This window comes from Hemitrygon akajei, chromosome 15, assembly GCF_048418815.1.
Source record: "Hemitrygon akajei chromosome 15, sHemAka1.3, whole genome shotgun sequence".
Taxonomy (NCBI): domain Eukaryota; kingdom Metazoa; phylum Chordata; class Chondrichthyes; order Myliobatiformes; family Dasyatidae; genus Hemitrygon; species Hemitrygon akajei.
In genome coordinates, this window is record NC_133138.1 from 15,998,912 (window position 1) to 16,020,774 (window position 21,863).

The 21,863-nt window shown below is 41.3% G+C and overlaps 1 protein-coding gene across 1 annotated transcript in view; it reads left to right on the forward strand.

Moving 5' to 3' along the window:
• LOC140739186 (organic cation/carnitine transporter 2-like) overlaps window positions 1-18,070 on the forward strand; it is a 69,861-nt gene extending 51,791 nt beyond the window's left edge. The window contains exon 10 of the mRNA XM_073067235.1: window positions 14,672-18,070. Within this exon, the coding sequence (XP_072923336.1) occupies window positions 14,672-14,723 (52 nt within the window). The 3' untranslated portion in view covers window positions 14,724-18,070. The remainder of the gene's footprint in view (window positions 1-14,671) is intronic.
• The last annotated feature ends 3,793 nt before the right edge of the window (window positions 18,071-21,863 follow it).

A 21,863-nucleotide genomic window follows, 5' to 3' on the forward strand; every position in this document is an offset into this window, starting at 1 on the left:
GGGATTGTCTGCTGAATCAGTGTAGGTGGGAGTCAGAAACAGGAAAGGGGCAATACTGGATGTTTTTTATAGACTCCCCCAAATTGTAACAGGGATATCAAGGGGCAGATAGGAAGGCAGATTCTGGAATGGCGCAATAATAATAGGGTTGTTGTGATCGGAGTTATCAACTTTCCTAATATTGATTATCATCTACTTAGCACAAGGGGTTTAGATGGGGTGGAGTTTTTTTAGGTGTGTTCAGGAAGGTTTCCTGATATAATATGTAGAGAAGCCAAGTAGAGGAGAGGCTGTACTTTATCTGATATTGGGTAATGAACCTGGTCAGGTGTCAGATCTCTCAGTGGGGTAGCATTTTGGAGGTAGTGACCACAACTCTATCTCTTTCACCATGGTGTGGGAGAGGGATAGGAGCAGACAAGTTGTGAAAACATTTAATTGAGGTAGGGGGAAGTATGATGCTATTAGGCAGGAAGTTGGGAGCATAAATTGGGAGCAGATGTTCTCAGGAAAATGCATTGTAGAATTGTGACAGATGTTCAGGGAACATTTGCATGGAGTTCTGCATAGCTATACTCCATTGAGGCAGGGAAAGGATGGTAGAGTTAAAAAAACCATGGTGTACAAAGTATGTAGAAAATCTAGTTAAGAAGAAGAGAAAAGAAAGCTTATGAAAGGTTCAAGAAACTAGGTATTGCTAGAGCTCTAAAAAATAGCAAGTTGCTAGGATGGAGTTTAAGAATGAAATTAGGAGAGCCAGAAGGGGCCATGAGAAGGCCTTGGTAAGCAGGATTAAAGAAAACCTCAAGGCATTCTAGAAGTATGTGAAGAGCAAGAAGATGAGCCGTGTGAGAATAAGACCAATCAGGTGTGATGGTGGAAACGTGTGCATGGAGTTGGAGGAGATATCAGTGGTACTTGATGAATACTTTGCTTCAGTATTCACCAGTAAAAAAAGACCTTGGCAATTGAAGGGATGACTTACAATGGGCTGAAATGCTTGAGCATATAGACATTAAGAAAGAGGATGTGCTGGAGCATTTGAAAAGCATTAAGTTAGATAAACTGACCTCATTATTCACTTCAGGGTCTTGCGATCCAAGATGGTGCAACTTCTGAACTAGACAGTGATGCAGCTGCTCAGGATGCTCTCAATACAACCTCTGTAGTATGTGATGAGGATGGGGGGTGGGAGATGGACTCTTCTCAGCCTTCGCAGAAAGTAGAGACGCTGCTGGGATTTCTTTGCTATGGAGCTGGTGTTGAGGGACCAGGTGAGATTCTCCACCAGGTGAACACCAAGAAATTTGGTGCTCTTAACGATCTCTACCGAGGAGCCATCGATGTTCAGCGAGGAGTGGTCACTCCGTGCTCTCCTGAAGTCAACAACCATCTTTTTTGTTTTGTTCACATCCAGAGACAGGTTGTTGGCTCTGCACCAGTCCGTTAGCCGCTGCACCTCCTCTCTGTAGGCTGACTCGTCGTTCTTGCTGATGAAACCCACCACGGTCGTGACATCGGCAAACTTGATGATGTGGTTCGAGCTGTGTGTTGCAGCACAGTCGTGGGTCAGTGGGACACTGAAGACTTCTTTGGCACGGGGACGATGGTGATGGTCTTGAAGCACGTTGGAATGGTGGCGCTGCTCAGAGAGATGTTGAAGATGTCAGTGAGAACATCTGCTAGCTGGTCTGCACATCCTCTGAGCACTCTACCAGGAATGTTGTCTAGTCCAGCAGCCTTCCGTGGGTTGACCCTGAACTGGGTTCTTCTCACATCATCCAAGGTGAGACACAGTACCTGGTCATTTGTAGGAGGGGTGGACATCATTTTCCGCCTCAAAACGGGCGTAGAAGTTATTCAGCGCATCTGGGAGGGAGGCATCACCTGCACAGTCAGGTGATGTTGTCCTGTAATTGGTGATGTCCTGGATGCCCATCCACATGCGCGGCAAGTCGCCGCTGTCGGCTGTGGATTTGCTGGGCGTGTGCATGCTTTGCTCTTCTGATGGCTCAGGACAGTTTGGCCCTAAGAATAGGTTGAGTGAACTTGGTCTTTTCTCCTTGGAGCGATGGAGGATGAGAGGTGACCTGATCAAGTTGTATAAGATGATAAGGGGCATTGATTGTGTGGGTAGCCAGAAGCTTTTTCCCAGGGGTGAAATGGCTAACACTTGGGGGCATTGTTTTAAGATGCTTGGAAATAGGTACCAAGGAGATGTCAGGGGTAAGTTTTTCACACAGGGAGTGGTGGGTGCGTGGAATGCACTGCCAGTGGCCATGGTAGAAGCGGATAAAATAGGGTCTTTTAAGATCCTCTTGGATAGCTACATGAACTTAGAAAAAATAGACAGCATTAGGGAAATTCTAGGCAGTCTCTCGAGTAGGTTACATGGTTGGCACAACATTTTGGGCCGAAGGGCCTGTAATGTGCTGTAAATTTCTATGTTCTATGTAATTGTAGTCTGCATGCCTTAAAATCTGAACCTCTGACGTTAACAGACAGACAGACACAATTTATTAATCCTGAGGGAAACTGGGTTTCGTTACATCCGCACCAACCAAAAATAGTGTAGAGGTATAGCAATATAAAACCACAAATAATTAAATAATAATAAGTAAATTATTCCAAGTGGAAATAAGTCTAGGGTGGCTCAGGGTGTCTGACACTCCGAGGGAGGAGTTGTAAAGTTTGATGGCCACAGGCAGGAATGACTTCCTATGATGCTCAGTGTTGCATCTCAGTGGACTGAGTCTCCAGCTGAATGTACTCCTGTGCCTAACCAGTACATTATGGAGTGGATGGGAGGCATTGTCCAAGATGGCATGCAACTTGGACAGCATCCTCTTTTCAGATACCACCATCAGAGAGTCCAGTTCCACCCCCACAACATCACTGGCCTTATGAATGAGTTTGTTGATTCTGTTAGTGTCTGCTACTCTCAGCCTACTGCCTCATCACACAACAGCAAACATGATAGCACTGGCAACCACAGACTCGTAGAACATCCTCAGCATCGTCTGGCAGATGTTAAAGAACCTCAGTCTCCTCAGGAAGTAGAGACGGCTCTGACCCTTCTTGTAGACAACCTCAGTGTTCTTTGACCAGTCCAGTTTATTGCCAATTCGTATCCCCAGGTATTTGTAATCCTCCACCATGTCCACACAGACCCCTTGGATGGAAACAAGGGTCACCGGTGCCTTAGCCCTCTTCAGGTCCACTACCAGCTCCTTAGTCTTTTTCACATTAAGCTACAGATGATTCTGCTCACACCATGTGACAAAGTTTCCCACCGGGGGCCCTGTACTCCACCTCATCTCCTTTGCTGATGCATCCAACTATGGCAGAGTCATCAGAAAACTTCCAAAGATGGCAAGACTCTGTGCAGTAGTTGAAGTCCGAGGTGTAGATGGTGAAGAGAAAGGGAGACAGGACAGTCCCCTGTGGAGCCCCAGTGCTGCTGACCACTCTGTCTGACACACAGTGTTGCAAGTGCATGTACTGTGTCTAATATGAGAGTTAGCAACTCTCAAAGATGTCAGATGTGTATGTTTGCAATGATCTAAATTTGCAGAAGGTTGCAGTCAAAGTCAAATTATTATTAAAATACAAATATGTCACTTTTCCCATAACAATGTCATATTCCACTGAACTGAAAGGAATGGCATTGCCTCACCATCCAAGTTATTGGAGTTGCTACACAGTCGCCATAGAACTTAGTGTACCACAACAAATCCTCTGATATAGCACCATATATATATCCATGATATAGCTCTACATAGCACCATCCAGAGACAGAGAAGCAGTTTCAGCGACAGGTTACTGTCGATGCAATGCTCCTCAGACAGGATGAAGAGGTCAATACTCCCCAATGCCATTAGGCTTTACAATTCAACTGCCAGGACTTAAGAACTTTTTTTTAAAGCTATTATTAATGCTTTTTGAGTTAGTTATATTATTACTGAGTCTCAGGAGTGATCCCAAGTGTACTGTGTTGGAGATCCTTTTTCTTAATTTACTCCCTCACTCTATTCATTCACCTTAAAGGACATCATTCCTTTCTCAATCTATATTATTGGCATTGATATACATAACCATTGGTTGTTCACCTCCCCTTTCAGAGCAGGTTCTCTCTGACATCCTTGACCCTAACTTTAGGGAAAGAATGTACCATCCCGAAGTAATTTTTGTAATTACTTAAATATCTACTACTGGAGGTCTCCCATTCTTTTCCCCTGCCCTAAGCAGGTGAGCAAACTGTGGTGCCATACTTGTGGTATTCTGCTGAGAAGACACGACCCTCAAAAATATCCAGAATGATATAACTGTTTGAGAGGGGTATGGTTTTCTACACTACCTGGTGTAAGCTGATAAATTATCCCTGGCAATAAAGTTTCTAATGCCAGGAAAGATTTATCATGACAAAATGCAGAGGAAGTATTCTTGTTTAGTGAGAGGTGAAATCGCAGTATCAAAATCTTATCTTCAATGCTTGGGCAGTTCCCAAGCTTTCATGTTTGCTTACAAAGCATATCTGTGATCTTTCCAAACTTCAATCTGAGTCATTGATAGTGTTATGTAAATGAATGAATAAGGATTTTTTATATTTTATGCAACTGTTCCGAAGCATGCTATATTAACACTATTCACCACCACTTTTAAGTCAGATTTGTAGAATTGTTGAAGTATCCATTGAAGGCCTGATACAATATCATGTAAATTAAGTTAAACTGTTAACATTAAAGATATATATAGTGGCTCAGCTGTTAATCTTCCTTATTACCGTTGTTGAGATGATGAACATTTGTCAGCATATTGTCAACATATAGGAAACAAAGTTCTATTTCCCTAAAAGAGCCCATACCTTACATTCTTCATCAAGTATAATGAAACACATCAGGAGGGAAAACCAAAGTTATGCTGTTTCAGCAAAACATTAAGATAACAAGCGATTTGTATTGAAATTCTTGCTCAAAAGTGAGTATTTATAATTGTTGTTTTCATCAAATGAAAATTGTTTTAAAATATTATTTTCATAGGGTGTCAAACACAGCCTCTCCCACCCAGTAAAAATAAAGCAATTCTTAAAGAACTCCAATGTGACACAATGACGACTTTCAGTTTTCTGCTGCTATTTTCGTATGTAGTGCAAAAGAACAAAAGTGTTTCAACAAAATATCTTACTTTATAAGTTTCTAGAGAGGAATAGTTTACTTGTCAGCATTTATAGAATTCTGTCGAACTGGAACCAAATGTACACAAAGCAAACTACTCTGTACTTTGCAGTAAAGAGATCTGGCAAAATTCCATAAGTTATTTTTATAGTGAACACAAGCTTCTAATAGTGAAATAAATCTGTCCCTCATCAACATCATCACCTTGGAAATGTGTTTCCAAATCTCCTTCCATTATTTGATTTGTTGTTCAGTAGAAAGGCACTGTAGATGGATGACTATAAGACCATAAGATATAGGAGCAGAAGTAGGCCATTGGCCCACTGAGTCTGCCCATTCAATCATGGGCTGATCCAATTCTTCCAGTCATCCCCACTCCCCTGCCTTCATCCCATGCCCTTTGATGCCCTGGCAAGAACCTATTATCTCTGCTTTAAATACACCCAATGATTTGGCCTCCACAGCTGCTCATGGCAACAAATTCCAGAGATTTACCACCCTGTGACTAAAGTAATTTCTCCGCATCTCAATTCTAAATTGATGTCTTTCAATCCTGAAGTTGTGCCCTCTTGTTCTAGAATTCCCTACCATGGGAAATATCTTTGTTGTATCTAATCTGTTCAGGCCTTTTAACATTCAGAATGTTTCTATGAGATCCCCCCTCATTCCCCTGAACTCCAGGGAATACAGCCCAAGGGCTGCCAGATGTTCCTCTTATGGTAACCCTTTCAGTCCTGGAATCATTCTTGTGAATCTTCTCTGAACCCTCTCCAATGTCAGCATATCCTTTCTAAAATAAGGAGCCCAAAACTGCACACAACACTCCAAGTGTGGTCTCACGAGTGCCTTATAGAGCCTCAAAACCACATCCCTGCTGTCATATTCTGTATCTCTAGAAATGAATGCCAACATTTCATTTGCCTTCTTCACCAATGACTCAACTTGGAGGGTAACCTTTAGGGCATCCTGCACGAGGACTCCCAAGTCCCTTTGCATCTCTGTGTTTTGAATTCTCTCCCCATCTAAATATTAGTCTGCCTGTTTGTTTCTTCCACTGAAGTGCATGACTATACACTTTCCAACATTGTATTTCATTTGCCACCTCTTTGCCCATTCCCCTAAACTATCTAAGTCTCTCTGCAGGCTCTCTGTTTCCTCAACATCACCCGCTCTTTTGCCTATCTTTGTAAAAATCGGCAAATTTAGCCATAGTCCAAATCATTGACATATATCGTAAAAAGTAGTGGTTCCAACACTGACCCCTGTGGAACTCCACTGGTAACTGGCAGCCAGCCAGAATAGGATCCCTTTATTCCCACTCACTATTTTCTGCCGACCAGCCAATGCTCCAGCCATGCTAGTAACTTCCCTGTAATTGCATGGGCTCTTACCTTGCTAGGTAGCCTCATCTGCCGCAAAGGCCTTCTGAAAATCCAAGTACACCATGTCTACAACATCTCCTTTGTCTGCCCTGCTTGGAATTTCCTCAAAGCATTGCAGTAGGTTTGTCAGGTAAGATTTTCCTTTCAGGAAACCAAGCTGGCTTTGGCCGATCTTGTCATGTGCCTCCAGGTACTCCGTGATCTCATCCCAAACAATTGATTCAAACGTCTTCCCAACCACTGATGTCAAGCTAACAGGTCTATAGTTTCCTTTCTGCTGCCTCCCACCCTTCTTAAATAGCAGAGTAACAGTTGTAATTTTCCGGATATCCAGTACAATGCTAGAATTTTATCGATTCTTGAAAGATCATTGTTAATGCCTCTGCAATCTCTCCAGCTACTTCCTTCAGAATCCAAGGATGCATTCCATCAGGTCCAGGAGATTTATCCACTCTCAGACCATTAAGCTTCCTGAGCACCTGGTCAACCGTAATTTTCACTGCACAAACTTCACTTCCCTGACACTCTTGAATGTCCAGTATACTGCAGATTTCTTCCACTGTGAAGACTGATGCAAAATATGCATTCCATTCCTCTGCCATCTCCACATCTCTCATTACAATGTCTCCAGCATCATTTTGTACTGGTCCTATATCTACCCTTGACTCTCTTTTACCCTTTATATACTTAAAAAAGCATATAGTATTTTCTTTGATATTAGTCACCAGCTTCCTTTCATAATTCATCTTTTCCTTCCTAATGACCTTCTTAGTTTCCTTCTGCAAGTTTTTAAAAGCTTCCCAATCCTCTATCTTCCCACTAGCTCTGCTTCCTTGTATACCCTCCCTTTTACTTTTACTTTGGCTCTGACTTCACTTGTCAGCCAAGGTAGTGTCCTCCTTCCCTTTGAAAATTTCTTCATATTTGGAATATATCTGACCTGCACTTCCCTCATTTTTTGCAGAAGCTTCAGCCATTGCTGGTCTGCTGTCCTTCCTGCTAGTGTCCCTTTCCAGTCAACTTTGGCCAGTTCCTCTCTCATGCCATTGTAATTTCTTTTATTCTACTGAAATACCAACACATTGGAACTTAGTTTCTCCTCCACAAATTTCAAAGTGAACTTGATCATATTGTGATCACTATTCCCTAAGGCTTCCTTACCCTTAAGCTCTCTTATCAGCATTGGATCATTGCACAACACCCAATCCAGCACAGCCAATCCCCTAGTGGGCTCAACAACAAGCTGTTCTAAAAAGCCATCCCTTAGACATTCTACAAATTCTCTCTCTTGAGGTCCAGTACTGATCTGGTTTTCCCAATCCACTTTCATGCAACAGAGATTGTAGAAAGAGTAGCACTTTCAGTAATAGACTAAGACAACTGCGCTTCTTCAAAGAGTGCAAAATGAGGTCATTCTTACTTTCAGCCATTAGGCTCTATAATGAGTCAACCTATAGCTGGGGAAGTGAGTGATCTTGTAATCTTTGACTTGTGACTCCTGTACATCTTATTCTTAAGGTAACTTATTTTTATTCTTTCTTAATTCTCTTCTAATATATGCACGTGTAATGCTACTGTGACACTGTAATTTCCTTTGGGATCAATAAAATATCTATTTAATATTAGCAAGAGAGTTCCAGTCCCTTACTATACTTTAGAAAATTCTCTTTATCCCCCATCCAAGTCATCTATTAATGTCTTTTTCCCTTCTAGTGACAAACATCAGAATTAAATCTCCTCAATTTTCCTCTTTTCGAATATACGCTTAGTGACCACTTTATTATTTGTGCCCTGTACCTAATTAAATGGCCACTAAGTGTACGATTGCAGCCTTCTACTGCTGTAGCCCATCCACTTCAAGATTTGACGTGTGGGGCATCCAGAGATGCACTTCTGCACACCACTGTTATAACATGAGGATACTTGAGTTACTGTCACGTTCTTGAACCGGTCTGACTACTCTCCTCTGACCTCTTTCATTAACAAGGCATTTTCAAGCACAGGTTTTTTTTTTTTGGTTTTTTTGCACCATTCTCTGTAAACACTAGAGACTGTTGTGCATGAAAACCCCAGGAGATCAGTGGCTTCTGAAATACTCAAACCACCCTGTCTGACACCAGCAATAATTCCATAGTCAAAGTCACTAAGATCATATTTTACCCCATTCTGATGTTTGTTCTGAACAACAACTAAACCTCTTGCTCATGTCGGTATGCTTTTATGTATTTAGTTGCTGCCACATGACTGGCTGATTAGATATTTGCATTAATTAGCAGGTGTTTCAGGTGTATCTAATAAAATGGCAACTGAGTATACGTAAGCAGTCTATTCAGTCTTTCTAATAGCCCTAACATTTTAAAATTAGACTTTTCTTTTTCCAAGGGTATCATATGTCTCCTGTAATGTGATATGTTGCTTGTGGTAGTCAAACTCCATTCTAAATAGTGTTTTGTATGGTCACATCATTATCTGCCTAATCTTGCATTCCATACATTGAAATATAAAGGAAACTATTACAAATGCTTTCTTGTCCATTTAACTTAACAGTCTCGTTACCTCTAGCAATCTATGCACATCAAGATCCCTACACTCAGTTTTGTACCATTAGTGTGCAACCCCTTTACCATCCCAAATAAATCAATGAATCATTTTATTTTTGTCACCTGTACAAAGGTATGGTGAAAAAATGTTTTGCATCCCATCCTTACAGATGCACTCATTGCAGCAATGCATTGCGGTAAATCGCTCCAGTTTTATCTATTGCATTATTGTTTTTACTTACCTTTCTCCACACCTCACACGTCTATTAACCTCATCTTGTCCATTGGCATCATCTTTGTGATGGAGTCTCTTGATCCACAACCCAACTTTTGCTATGTGGCAACAACAGAACTGGCATCCTCCGCGTTCGATGGCAGTACTTTCAAGATTCCTAGCTCATGCCACATAAAAAAAAAAGATTTTTCATCATGTTGCTCTTCATCTTGACAGTAGAGGAGGCCATGGGTAGACATATCAGAATGGGAATGGGACATGGAATTAAAATGCGTGGCCGCTACTGTCAAGATGAAGCCACACTCAGGTTGGAGGAACAACACTTTATTTTCTATCTGCGTAGCCTCCAATCTGATGGCATGAACATTGATTTCTCTAACTTCCATTAATGCCCCTCCTCCCCTTCTTACCCCATCCCTTATTAATTTATTTATTATTCTCTGCGCCCCCCCCCCACTTTTTTTCTCTTTTTTATTCTCTCTTTCTGCCCCTTTCACAATCACTCTTTGCCTGTTCTCCATCTCCCTCTGGTGCTACCCTCCCCCTTTCTTTCTCCCTAGGCCTCCCGTCCCATGATCCTTTCCCTTCTCCAGCTCTGTATCCCTTTTGCCAATCACCTTTCCAGTTTTTAGCTTCACCCCTCCCCCTCCTGTCTTCTCCTATCATTTTGGATTTCCCCCTCCCCCCCCCCCCACTTTCAAATCTCTTACTATATTTTCTTTCAGTTAGTCATGACGAAGGGTCTCGGCCCGAAATGTTGACTGTACTTCTTCCTATAGATGCTGCCTGGCCTGCTGCGTTCCACCAGCATTTTGTGTGTGTTGCTTGAATTTCCAGCGTCTGCAGATTTCCTCCGTGTTTGCGTGGCAATGTAAGAATATTATATAACCATATAACCTTATTCCCTGAAAGTGGAGTCACAGGAAGTCAGGGTGGTCATAAAGTCATTTGACATGCTGGCCTTCATCAGTTAGGGCATTTGGTACAAGAGGTGGGACATGATGCAGAAGTTGTACTGGATGATGATGAGGCTCCACTTGGAGTATTGTGCGCAGTTTTGGCCATCTTGTATAGAAAAGGCATAATTAAACCAGAAAGAGTGCAAAGGAGATTCATGAGTTATGAGGAAAGAATGAACAGGCTAGGACTGGCTGACAGGAAACAAAGAGTAGTGATTAACGGGTCCCTTTCGGAATGGCAGGGACCATTGTCTATTGTCTATTGACTGTACTCCTTGGAGATGAGTGGTAACTTTGTAGAGCTGAATGAAATCAAAAAAGGCAAAGAAAAGGTGAATGCATACAGGACTTATCCCAGGGAAAGGGAACCAAAATTTAGAAGCTGTAAGAGGAAGTCCAAAATGTGAGTCTAACTTTGTGGTTACTTAAATGAGGCACGCACATATCAAATGTAGCGTACGCATTTCACATATTTATACATCCGTATAACCTATAATGAATTATTGAACTAAACAAAAATGCTTAATCAAACAATGTAACTACAAGATCACTCAAATATTAAATGCACAACACTCCTTCCTGCTTAGCTGTAAACTCCAACTCAATAGAGAACGCATCTCAACTCTACAGTATACACAGTATATTTTGAAATACAACCACTATATACAGACATCCACAGCATAGTAATTTCTAAACCATATAACCATATAACAATTACAGCACGGAAACAGGCCATCTCGGCCCTTCTAGTCCATGCCGAATGCTTATTCTTACCTAGTCCCACCAACCTGCACTCAGCCCATAACCCTCCATTCCTTTCCTGTCCATATACCTATCCAATTTTTTTTAAATGACAAAGCGTGCCATTTCGGCCTAAAGATTTAATCACTGTGGAGGCTTTCTTACTCTTGTGGGATATCGTCTTTCCTGGCCAGAGGGATCACTCTGCTTGACAGGTGAGATTTGTGGCTGTGAAAACAATCTCAGGTTCTGAGGCCTTCTCTGTGGTGATTGCAGGAGTTAATTCTGAGACTACAGGAAGTGGTTCTGACAGCTGTGAACACCTTTCTTCTCCTTCCTTTTAATTCTTCTAGTTTGTGTATCTCGATCTTGGGAAGGTACATTTAGTTCAGTGGAGTATTCTCATATTAATCATTCTATTACCCCTTTTACAATCTGGTTTCTGCATCCACGACATCATCTGACAAATCCTCTGTTTTTGTTTCTCCATTGACTCCTTTCTTTTTGGCCGCCTATTCATCTACCTGGGCTTTGGTCTTTGCATCTACTTTACAAACAGCTTTTTGTCACCCACTTAAAGTTTATGCAATAACCTTAATGCACACAGAGTAGATTCTGGTTCTTTATACTCACAAAAGCTGAATACTTGCTACTTTCTTGAAGCTTCTTGAACTCTCTTCCAGCTTAAAACAAAGCTACGTTTCATAAGTAACCATCTTGTTAATGTTTCAGAAACTTTCTCAGATATGTTGCCTACAAAAATTGTTGTAATTGGACAACTGTTTTCTTCACTTCAACAATTCCTCTGAGCAGCATAATTCTTCTTAAGTCCCACTATTCAGGACATTTACAGAGATGTGCATAAAAAGGATCATTGGAGACCCGAGTCACCCCAACCCCAAAGTGTTCCAGCTGCTCCCATCCGGGAAATGGTACCGCAGCATAAAAGCCAGGATCAACATGTTCTGGGACAGCTTCTTCCACCAGGCCATCAGATTGATACAATTGTATTTCTCTGCTATATTGACTGTCCTGTTGTACATGCTATTTATTACAAATTACTATAAATTGCACATTGCACATTTAGACAGAGATGTGATGTAAAGATTTTTACTCCTCATGTTCGTGAAGGATATAAGAAATAAAATTCTAAATTCTAAATCCTAAATATGCTTTCCAGCCAAAGGCAAGAAGTTGGCACCAATACCTGTTGGGGAACTTTTCATGGTGTACAGCATGGAGACGGTTGTCAGCATCATCCATTAGTTCCTTAATTTGGTTTCAGTTGACTCTATTACAGGGATGCGGCATGAAAATGGTGAATGGATCTCCAATCAAGTTATAGTTATCTCTGGCAATCATACCCACACATTTCTGGTCCTCCGTTTTTACCATATACGAACTCGATGTGACTTGTTGGTTGCTGTATTTCACTGTTACGAATGTCACTCCCATAGAAGTTATCTTTCCTCTAGTATAAGTTCTTCATTGAATATCTACAGGTTATTCCTTTGAATACAGGTTAGACCTTTGAAATGCCATTCAAACTAATTTTGTGGATTGACTGAAAACATCTGAGCCAGTGTCCAATTCCATTTTAATTAATTTGCTGCTCACTTCTGGCATAAGCCTTACTACTCGTCTATTGTTAATTTACACACTGTAAATCTCAAGACTACAGTCCTGTGTCATTCTAATCATTATCAGATTTTACATCAACAGCATGCTTAGTGCTCTTTTTGAAACTGCGACTAGATATTTTATCTTTTTTTCCTCTCAGTGCAGACCATTTATTTTTGTCTACCTGACATGCTCTTGGTATGTGTCCTATCTTGTTCTATTTTCTACAAGTTTTGACTTTAAATCTGCATTGGTCTGGTGTATGCAAGCCCTTCTCGCAATGGTAACACAATTTGTTTGGCCAGACCAGTTTCTGTTCAGAGGCTGCAATTTTGTTCATGCTCACTTTCATTCCTGATTACAACTCAACAGTATCTCTGTCTGCTTTAACCCCAATGCACTCAGCAAAATACTGTTCAATTAGGTCACTATACATATTCCAGTTATCTTTAGTATAATCAAATGCTTAATTTTTCCATCGTAGCCTGCTTCTTTTTTATGATAATTATCACCCAGTACTCATTCTTTATGAACCCATGACTTCTTCCATTTTCTAACTTCTTTTAATATATGGTTGTGTCTTCCTTGCTGAAAAACATGTATTGCACTGTTTTTTTTTTAAACCTAACTGTCTCTGTACATGTTGCACTATGTCTTTTACTCACCAATCCATGCTGTGCATTTCTTTTTTAGTTTGAATGTCTCACTGTGCTTCAACAGTTTGGTAGCTGTCTCAGATCTGTTTTAAAGATACCTCATTGACACTATACTGTTATACTTGTAGCTTCAAAACATTAATCTCATTGAAAAAAATCATGGGAATCCAAAATGTGAGTCTAATTTTGTATTTACTTTAAGTGAAGTCCACACAAATCATTTGGTAGCATGATGACGCAATCAATTCACATACTTATACATTTAACCTGTAATGAATTGTTGAAACGAACAAGAATGCTGAATCAAACTATGTTTTTACAAGATTACTCATATGTTACAGAAATATTAAATACACAACAATATGTTCATGGATGGAAATAGTTTAGAGGTGTTGGAATTGGTTGTAGTTTTCATACTTTGTATAAGGTATTAGTTGAATAATGCAAGACTAAAATTGTAGTTTTAATTATTGTTTCTTTTTTCCTGACATAATTTGTATTTTTAGCAATTTATATCTTTAACAAACTCGTGTATTTTTCAAAATTTGTGGTGTTTTGCCTCCACTTACTGGCAGAAGGTAGCATACTAGTTACATAACAGTTCGACACAGTTTTCATTGGCTAAGTATTAGCACATTACCCATGTGTTATCATTGTGTGGCCTTTTGGTTGGTTTCTTGTTATCTCAGGAATTCTGCTACCAGGATTATAAATGTGATAGATTTTTGCAAAAGCACCATCTTTAACCTTTGCTTTATCCTTGCTTTTTTGTTACTCTGTTAGATCCTCATTTAATTTCAAGTGCTTTGTATTATGTTTAAACTTTACATATGCCATCATGAAGAATCAAAGTTTCCCACTAAATCTTGAACTCCTAAAGAACCTGTGGATTGAAAATGACTGAGAACTGTCAGAGGCAAATGGGCCAAACACAGGCAAATAGATATAAATCAGGTGCATGCCATAGTTGGGCATGTTGATCTGGGAGACTTGTGTCTGTGATGCAGCTGTACAATATGAGGGGCATGTTATGTAATAGAAGATTAAAGCAAAGTGTGTGTACAGTGTTGGATTAAGGTCCATATTGTTGTTTATTATTGTTTTTCCTTATAGTTTTAGTGGTCTTTATGCTTGTTTATATGATTGTATAATCACTTGCTTGCCTGTAAATGTTTCACAACTTGTAGTATATTTGATTTGATACTTCTGTCGTTCCTTTGCCTACAAAGCTGAAATCTGATACAGTCAGTAACTGTTCAGAAGTTTCCTTATCTAACCAATTTGGACTGTTTTGCAGTGTAAAGTGAGAGCATTCAATCCAAATCTTTGTTAATTAATTTTCTTTACCTTGCTTCCTGTTACAGGCTGACCCTATCTGGACTGTTCTGTCATGAACATCTAATAAGATGCTTGTAACCGTAAAATCTGTGCTTCCAAAGAACCTTTTGGATTACATCTCATCCAGGTCTAACAAACTGGTGTCATGAACAGAATAGTTGAGAGGATTAAAAACAGGAATAATCCTGGATGATACAGTAAATTGTAGTGTGCGCATTTCCCTCTGTCTGGCTTGCTTAGCTGCTCCAGCAGTCTCTGTTGTTGAGTTCGGCTGCTAGATGATATTAAAAAGACACAGGGTAAGAGCTAGAGAATGCCTGAAGTAAAGAAGAAAAGTGTATGGGTGTAAGTAGTCTAACCACAACTAAGAAAGTGGAAATGGGTTCAGTTAAAAAGTTTAACATGATAAAGAAATTGAAAATTCCAACAAGCAAATATATGAGAAAACAAAAAGAACTGTGACAAATTACAAACCGTGACAGTATGAAGATGTTCCTGTAAGAAGGAAGAGAAAGTTTGTGTTAACTGAACAAGTGAGTAAACAAAAACAGAAGTGTGATTGAGTCAAAGTAAACTACACAAAGCTCAGAGACTGTGTGGAGAAGCAGAACGAGGTCTTCAAGGCAGGTGTCCTGTCACTGACCTTCCACCTTGGAATAAACACCCTACATGGGACAATAGCCCAAAGTTGCACCTCCATCTGAATTTAGAGAATAGAATGCAGAATAGACGTGACATTGTTGCAACAGTGACCTCTAATGATTCAAGTGATGACAACGATGATGAGGAAAAAGGACTAGTAGCCTTGTCTGGACTAGCTCTATTAAAGACCCAATGAAACTGTGTGGGAATGAAGATGGATCCAATGAAAGAAGGTAAGTTTTTTTCCCCCATAAATCTGCTGAACCTGAGAAGTTTGACAGGTAGTCCATAGAGACCCCATATCTTAAAAAGGAGGCTCAAACACCTGGACTGAACTTCTGTGCACTAAGAATATACAGGTATATGACTTACATCTGTATGACAGCATCCAAATTCTGGCCATGGTGTTAACACTTATCAAGTCCATCATAATCTTATGTTGGTACATAAGGTTAATCAATGTAGTAAAATCTACAAGATGGATAATATGCCATTAAGATGTGGTTGTATGAAGAAACCCCAACACCGACAGACTGGGGGAAGATAGTCAGCTGCAAGCAGAGGGCATCCCTGAATATCGCTGAACCACTTAGAAGTTCCAATTGTGAAAGATGATATCAGAGGGATCCAACTAGGCAACCTTTATGGAGGGCCCGAATCTAGTTGTTACCAGAATAGTTAGGATAACAAAATCAAATCTGAAAGAACCTAACACTTCACACAGGCAATTAGTGGATATTTCCAACCAAGTGAAATGAGACATGGAAGTTCAAGGAAGAGCAATATTGTTAACCAACAAAAGAAGCGAGACCAAGTCCCCAAAGGAGCATATCACTATTGAGCCAAAATGGGACGTTGTGCTGGAAGTTTTAGGACCAGAGGGCAAGGTGATCAATGGAAAGAGGCTCAACTATCAGTGCTGTGTGCTTTGGAAGACGCTGACTTGACAGTATGACTTTATCAATTCATCATTCCACAAAGGCAAACTTTAGATGCAGTCTCAAAGTCAAGAAAATTACTAACTCTTTCCCTGCGGTCCTTGTTTGATTTGATGGAGCAAAAAACAGAAGGTTTATATGTTACACTGCAGACTGGAAAATCATGTGTTGAACTCTTATTAGATACTGGAGCTGAGCTTACATATATAACCAAAATCGTTATCCAAAATGCAAAGTACCACTGACCTATATTCCCAAATATGTTTCTGATGCTAAAGGAGGGATAATTAGTCAAACCAAGACCAGACCAGTTGATGTGCAGCTTGGTCCTCATTTCCAAACAATAAGTACAATTCAGACTTCTCACAACCTCTCCTTGGAAATGAAGTTTTGATGTCCTTAAACTTCACCTTTGAGTTTGTGAAGGGTGAAGTTGCCTGGAATCTAGTGCAATTGGTCAAACCTGATCAAACAATCCGCCTAATATGGTCAAAAGACAAAACTAACTGTGGCCTGCTGGATACTGTTATGTTTACTGGTGTGGTACCCCATGTACTAAGCAATATCCTCTCATCAAAACATTGGAAAATGTTTTATCCATCATTAATCAGATAGAGGAATGGAGAATTCTTGTCAAAAATCACAAACCATTGGACAGTTTGGTTTGGCCTGTTAAGCAAGTGAATGCCATCTGGTCACTGTGGATTACAGGGTTGCCAATCAAAGCACTGGCAATTTAATTGGATGGGTTGAAATGTTATTACTTTAATGCAAGAAATAACAGGAAAAAGGGTGATGACCTTAGCGCATGGAATACCACTTCAAGCTATGATGTGGTAGCCATTACAGATACTTGGCCACCTCAAGGATGGGAAGATCTACTGGATGTTTTGGGGTTTAGATGTTGAAAAAAGGACATGGGTGGAGATGAAAAGAGATGGAGGAGTGCCATTACTAATCAGAGATAGTATCATAGCTGCAGAAATGGATTGTCTGCAGAGTCAGTGTGTGTGCAAGTGGGAAACAGGAAGGGAGCAATCACTTATTAGGAGTATTCTATATGCCCCTCCATAGCAACAAGGATATTGAGGAACAGATCAGGAGGCAGATTTTGGAAAAAGGGAAAAAATACAAGGGTTGTTGTCATGGATGATTTCAGCTTCCCTAATAATTATTGGCACTTCCTAGTGCAACAAGTTTAGATGGGGCAGAATCTTTTAGATGATTTATAGATAGATGGATACTTAAATGATCCAAAAGGAAATTACAGTGTCACAGCAGCATTGCAAGTGCACAGATATAACTATTAGAAGAGAAGTAGAAGGCAGAGAGTGGCAGCAGATGTAGCCTATTCTGCCTGGAGTTCCAAGACTAGTGGTATTCTGCAGGGATCTGTTTAATGGTCTCTGCTCTGTGTGGCTTTCATAAATGATGGATGGGTTGGTTAGTAAGTCTGCAGCTGACATGAAGGTTTTTGGAGGGGAGGATCGTGTAGAAGATTGTCACAAGTTACAACAGGACATTGACAGGGTGCAGAGCTGGGCTGAGAACTAGCAGAGGGAATTCAATCCAGAAAAGTGCAAAGTGACACATTTTAGAAAATCTAACTTGATGGCAAGAGTACAAAGTTAACGACAGGATTCTTAGTGGTGTGGAGGAACAGAGAACCTTGGGGTCCATGACCGTAGTTCCCTCAGAGTTGCTGTGCACATTAATAGGGTGGTTTAAAATGTGTTTGGTGTGCTGACCTTCGCTAGTCAGAGGATTGGTTTCAAGAGCAAGGATGTGGAAACTTCAGAGGGAGTGCAGTTGGGAGACTGTAGGTCTGACACGGTGGTCAGCAGCACAGGGGCGCCGCAGGGAACCGTACTCTCTCCGGTCCTGTTCACCCTGTACACATCAGACTTCCAATATAACTCGGAGTCCTGCCATGTGCAGAAGTTTGCTGATGACACGGCCATAGTGGGGTGTGTCAGGAATGGACAGGAGGAGGAGTATAGGAAACTGATACAGGACTTTGTGATATGGTGCAACTCAAACTACCTGCGTCTCAATATCACCAAGACCAAGGAGATGGTGGTGGACTTTAGGAGATCTAGGCCTCATATGGAGCCAGTGATCATTAATGGAGAATGTGTGGAGCAGGTTAAGACCTACAAGTATCTGGGAGTACAGTTAGACGAGAAGCTAGACTGGACTGCCAACACAGATGCCTTGTGCAGGAAGGCACAGAGTCGACTGTACTTCCTAAGAAGGTTGGCGTCATTCAATGTCTGTAGTGAGATGCTGAAGATGTTCTATAGGTTAGTTGTGGAGAGCGCCCTCTTCTTTGTGGTGGCGTGTTGGGGAGGAAGCATTAAGAAGAGGGACGCCTCACGTCTTAATAAGCTGGTAAGGAAGGCGGGCTCTGTCGTGGGCAAAGTACTGGAGAGTTTAACATCGGTAGCTGAGTGAAGGGCGCTGAGTAGGCTACGGTCAATTATGGATAACTCTGAACATCCTCTACATAGCACCATCCAGAGACAGAGAAGCAGTTTCAGCGACAGGTTACTATCGATGCAATGCTCCTCAGACAGGATGAAGAGGTCAATACTCCCCAATGCCATTAGGCTTTACAATTCTACCGCCAGGACTTAAGAACTTTTTAAAAGCTATTATTAATGCTTTTTGAGATAGTGATTTAGATGCATATCATATTTTTTTACTGAGTTAAGTATTGTATGTAATTAGTTTTGCTACAACAAGTGTATGGGACATTGGAAAAAAGTTGAATTTCCCCATGGGGATGAATAAAGTATCTATCTATCTATCTATCTATCTATCTATCTAAAAGAGAGTTGCCAAGATACTCTTGGATTAGGGAATATGTTTTATGAAGAAAGGTTGAGCAAGCTGGAGCTTTTCTCTTTGGAGTTAGGGAGAATGAATCGAGATTTGATAGAGGTGGACAGCTAGCTTCTTCTTCCCAGGGTGGCAATGGCTGATAGGAGAGAACTTAACTTTAAGATGATTGGAGGGAAGTATATGGGGGTTGTCAAAGGCAGGCTTTCTTCTGCAGAAAATGGCAAGTGTGTGGAACACAGTTAGAGGCAGTGGTAGAGCCACATACATTAGGGATATTTAAATGTGTCTTAGATAAGCGCATGCAGAAAGAAAAATAGAGGGCTATGTGGGAGGGGAGGTTAGATTGATGTCGGAGTAGATTAAAAGGTCAGTGCAACATTGACAATTGTACTCTGTAAGGGACGCTTAATCACAATAGAGGAAATGTATAAGGATGTCAGCATTGTAAAAGGGATGATGTGTGAGTAGAATGGATTCATTCTTCTATAATAGAATGGTTTAGGGTCTTTGCTGTGGAAAATTGCAGTCTCAAGTCACTGAATTGTTGTAGCGTAGTAGTGTACAAAGGGGCTGAAGCTGACAGGAGAAGGGGCAAAGGCAGGTTACTGATGCCTTAAAACCAGTCGCTTCAGGCAGATGGGGCTCATCAGCCGCGGTTGAAGGAAAATTCTGACCTCAAACCTCCGCTGCCTATACCCACTCACGGGGAAGCCTTCGGGAGTAAACTCCAAAGGAAGAATCCAGAGCTGGAGTCCCTAAGGCAGTCCTACATGAGTTCAAAGCTGACTGGCAACTCCTGGAATGCTGCTGGTACCAGACCGTTTCAGTCTTTGCCGTTCCTTTGGGTTCATCGGATGCATGGAGAGGGGGAGCTTGTTACGTGGGCTGCAGCTTGCTCTCCATATTGTACTGCCTAGGCTTGCGTGTCTAGACAGCTAGGACACAATATCCATGGCCAACTCTGATAGACAGAGGCCTCAGAGACTTTTCCGTAGCCATAACACAGGAGCAGAATGAGGCTGATTTATTACGCCACTCAACCCCTTCTTCTGCCTTCTCCCTGTAACCTCTGGAACTCTGATTAATCAAGAAACTATCAATATCCACTTTAAATATACACATTGACCTGGCCTCCACTGCCCTCTGCGGCAACAAATTCCACAGGTCACCACTCTCTGGATAAAGAAATTTCTCCTCATCTCACCACAGTTGTGTAGCAGTTAGCTCAATACTCCGGCAGCTCAGGGCATCCTGGAGATTGAAGTTCTTTCATTCCGGCGCCATTTTGTACGGAGTCCCAGAACGTTCTCCCAACAGAATGCATAGGTTTTCTTCAGTCCACTGGTGGGTGGGTTAATTGGTCATGGTAAATTGTCCGATGGTTAGATTAGGGTTAATCAGGGTTGTGGGGTTGCTGAGGCAACATGGGTCGAAAGTGTCTACTCTGTGGTATATGGCTAAATGAATATTTCAGTCCTCTTGAAACAAGTGCTAAAATTGCATTTGCCTTCCTCACCACCAGCTCTACCTGCAAGGTAACCTTTAGGAAATCTTGCACTTCCTTTGCACCTTGAATTTTTGAATTTTCACCCCATATGGAAAATAGTCTATGTCTTTATTCCTTCTACCAATACGTATGACCATACACTATATTCCATCTGACACTTCTTTGCCCATTCTCCCAATCTGCCTCAGTCCTTCTTCAGACTCCCTGCTCGTCACGCTGCCTGCCCCTCCACCCATGTTTGTATCATCCGCAAACGTGGCCACAAAACCATGAATTTCATCATCCAAATCATTCAACCATAATGTGACTAGAAGTGGTCACAACCCCGACCCTGCAGAACACTACTAGCCACTGGCAGCCATCCAGAAAAGGCACCCTTTATTCCCATCTTTGGCTCCTGCCAATCAGCCAATCTTCTATCCGTGCTGGTATCTTTTCTGTAATACTCTTATGGCTCTTATCTTGTTAAACAGCCTCATGAAGGCACCTTGCCAAAGGCCTTCCAAAAATCCAGCATCCACTAACTCTCTTTTCTCTATCCGGCCTGTTATTTCCTCAAGTAATTCCGACAGATCCACTCTTCACTTGTCCCCTCTCAGTCCTGGTGCAGGGTCTTGAGCTGAAACATCGACAGTCCTTTCCACCCACTCAGTTTTCCCATGAAGTTGTCTGTGGCTCCAGATACCAGTCCACGCTCCTTTGGCAGCAACATCTTACTTAGTTGATACAATACCGCCACCTGGTGTCCGATCTAGCAAATTGCGATAGTATACAATTAAAACAGTAATGGTCAAGCAGCATCTGTGAAAAGAGAGAACTCTCTCTCTGATCCTTGCGTATCACAGTCCCAGGAAAAGGGCCACTGCAGAATGTTCCCATGTAACAGATTTTTGAGTTGGCCTGCCAGCTTCCAGGTCAACACGTACAAACAAACTGGATGAAATCAGCAGGTCAGGCAGCATCCGTTGAAATGAGCTGTCAACGGATGCTGCCTGACCTGCTGAGTTCATCCAGCTTGTTTGTACATGTTGATTTGACCACAGCGGCTGCAGTATATTTTGTGTTTAACTTCCAGATCACTTGTTCATGTTATGTGGTCATATAGAATGGGTGAGATTGCGGCCCCTTTCAGACACACGTGCCCAAGATGGCACCTGGCAGGCAGTAAGTAGCACCCCTCAAATCCTAAAATTTCAGCCGTTACAAAAAGTACAAAAAGACACAGAATGATTATCTTTATGGCCAAATAATGCAGCAAATGATTTTTTGCAATCTGAGAGCAACGTC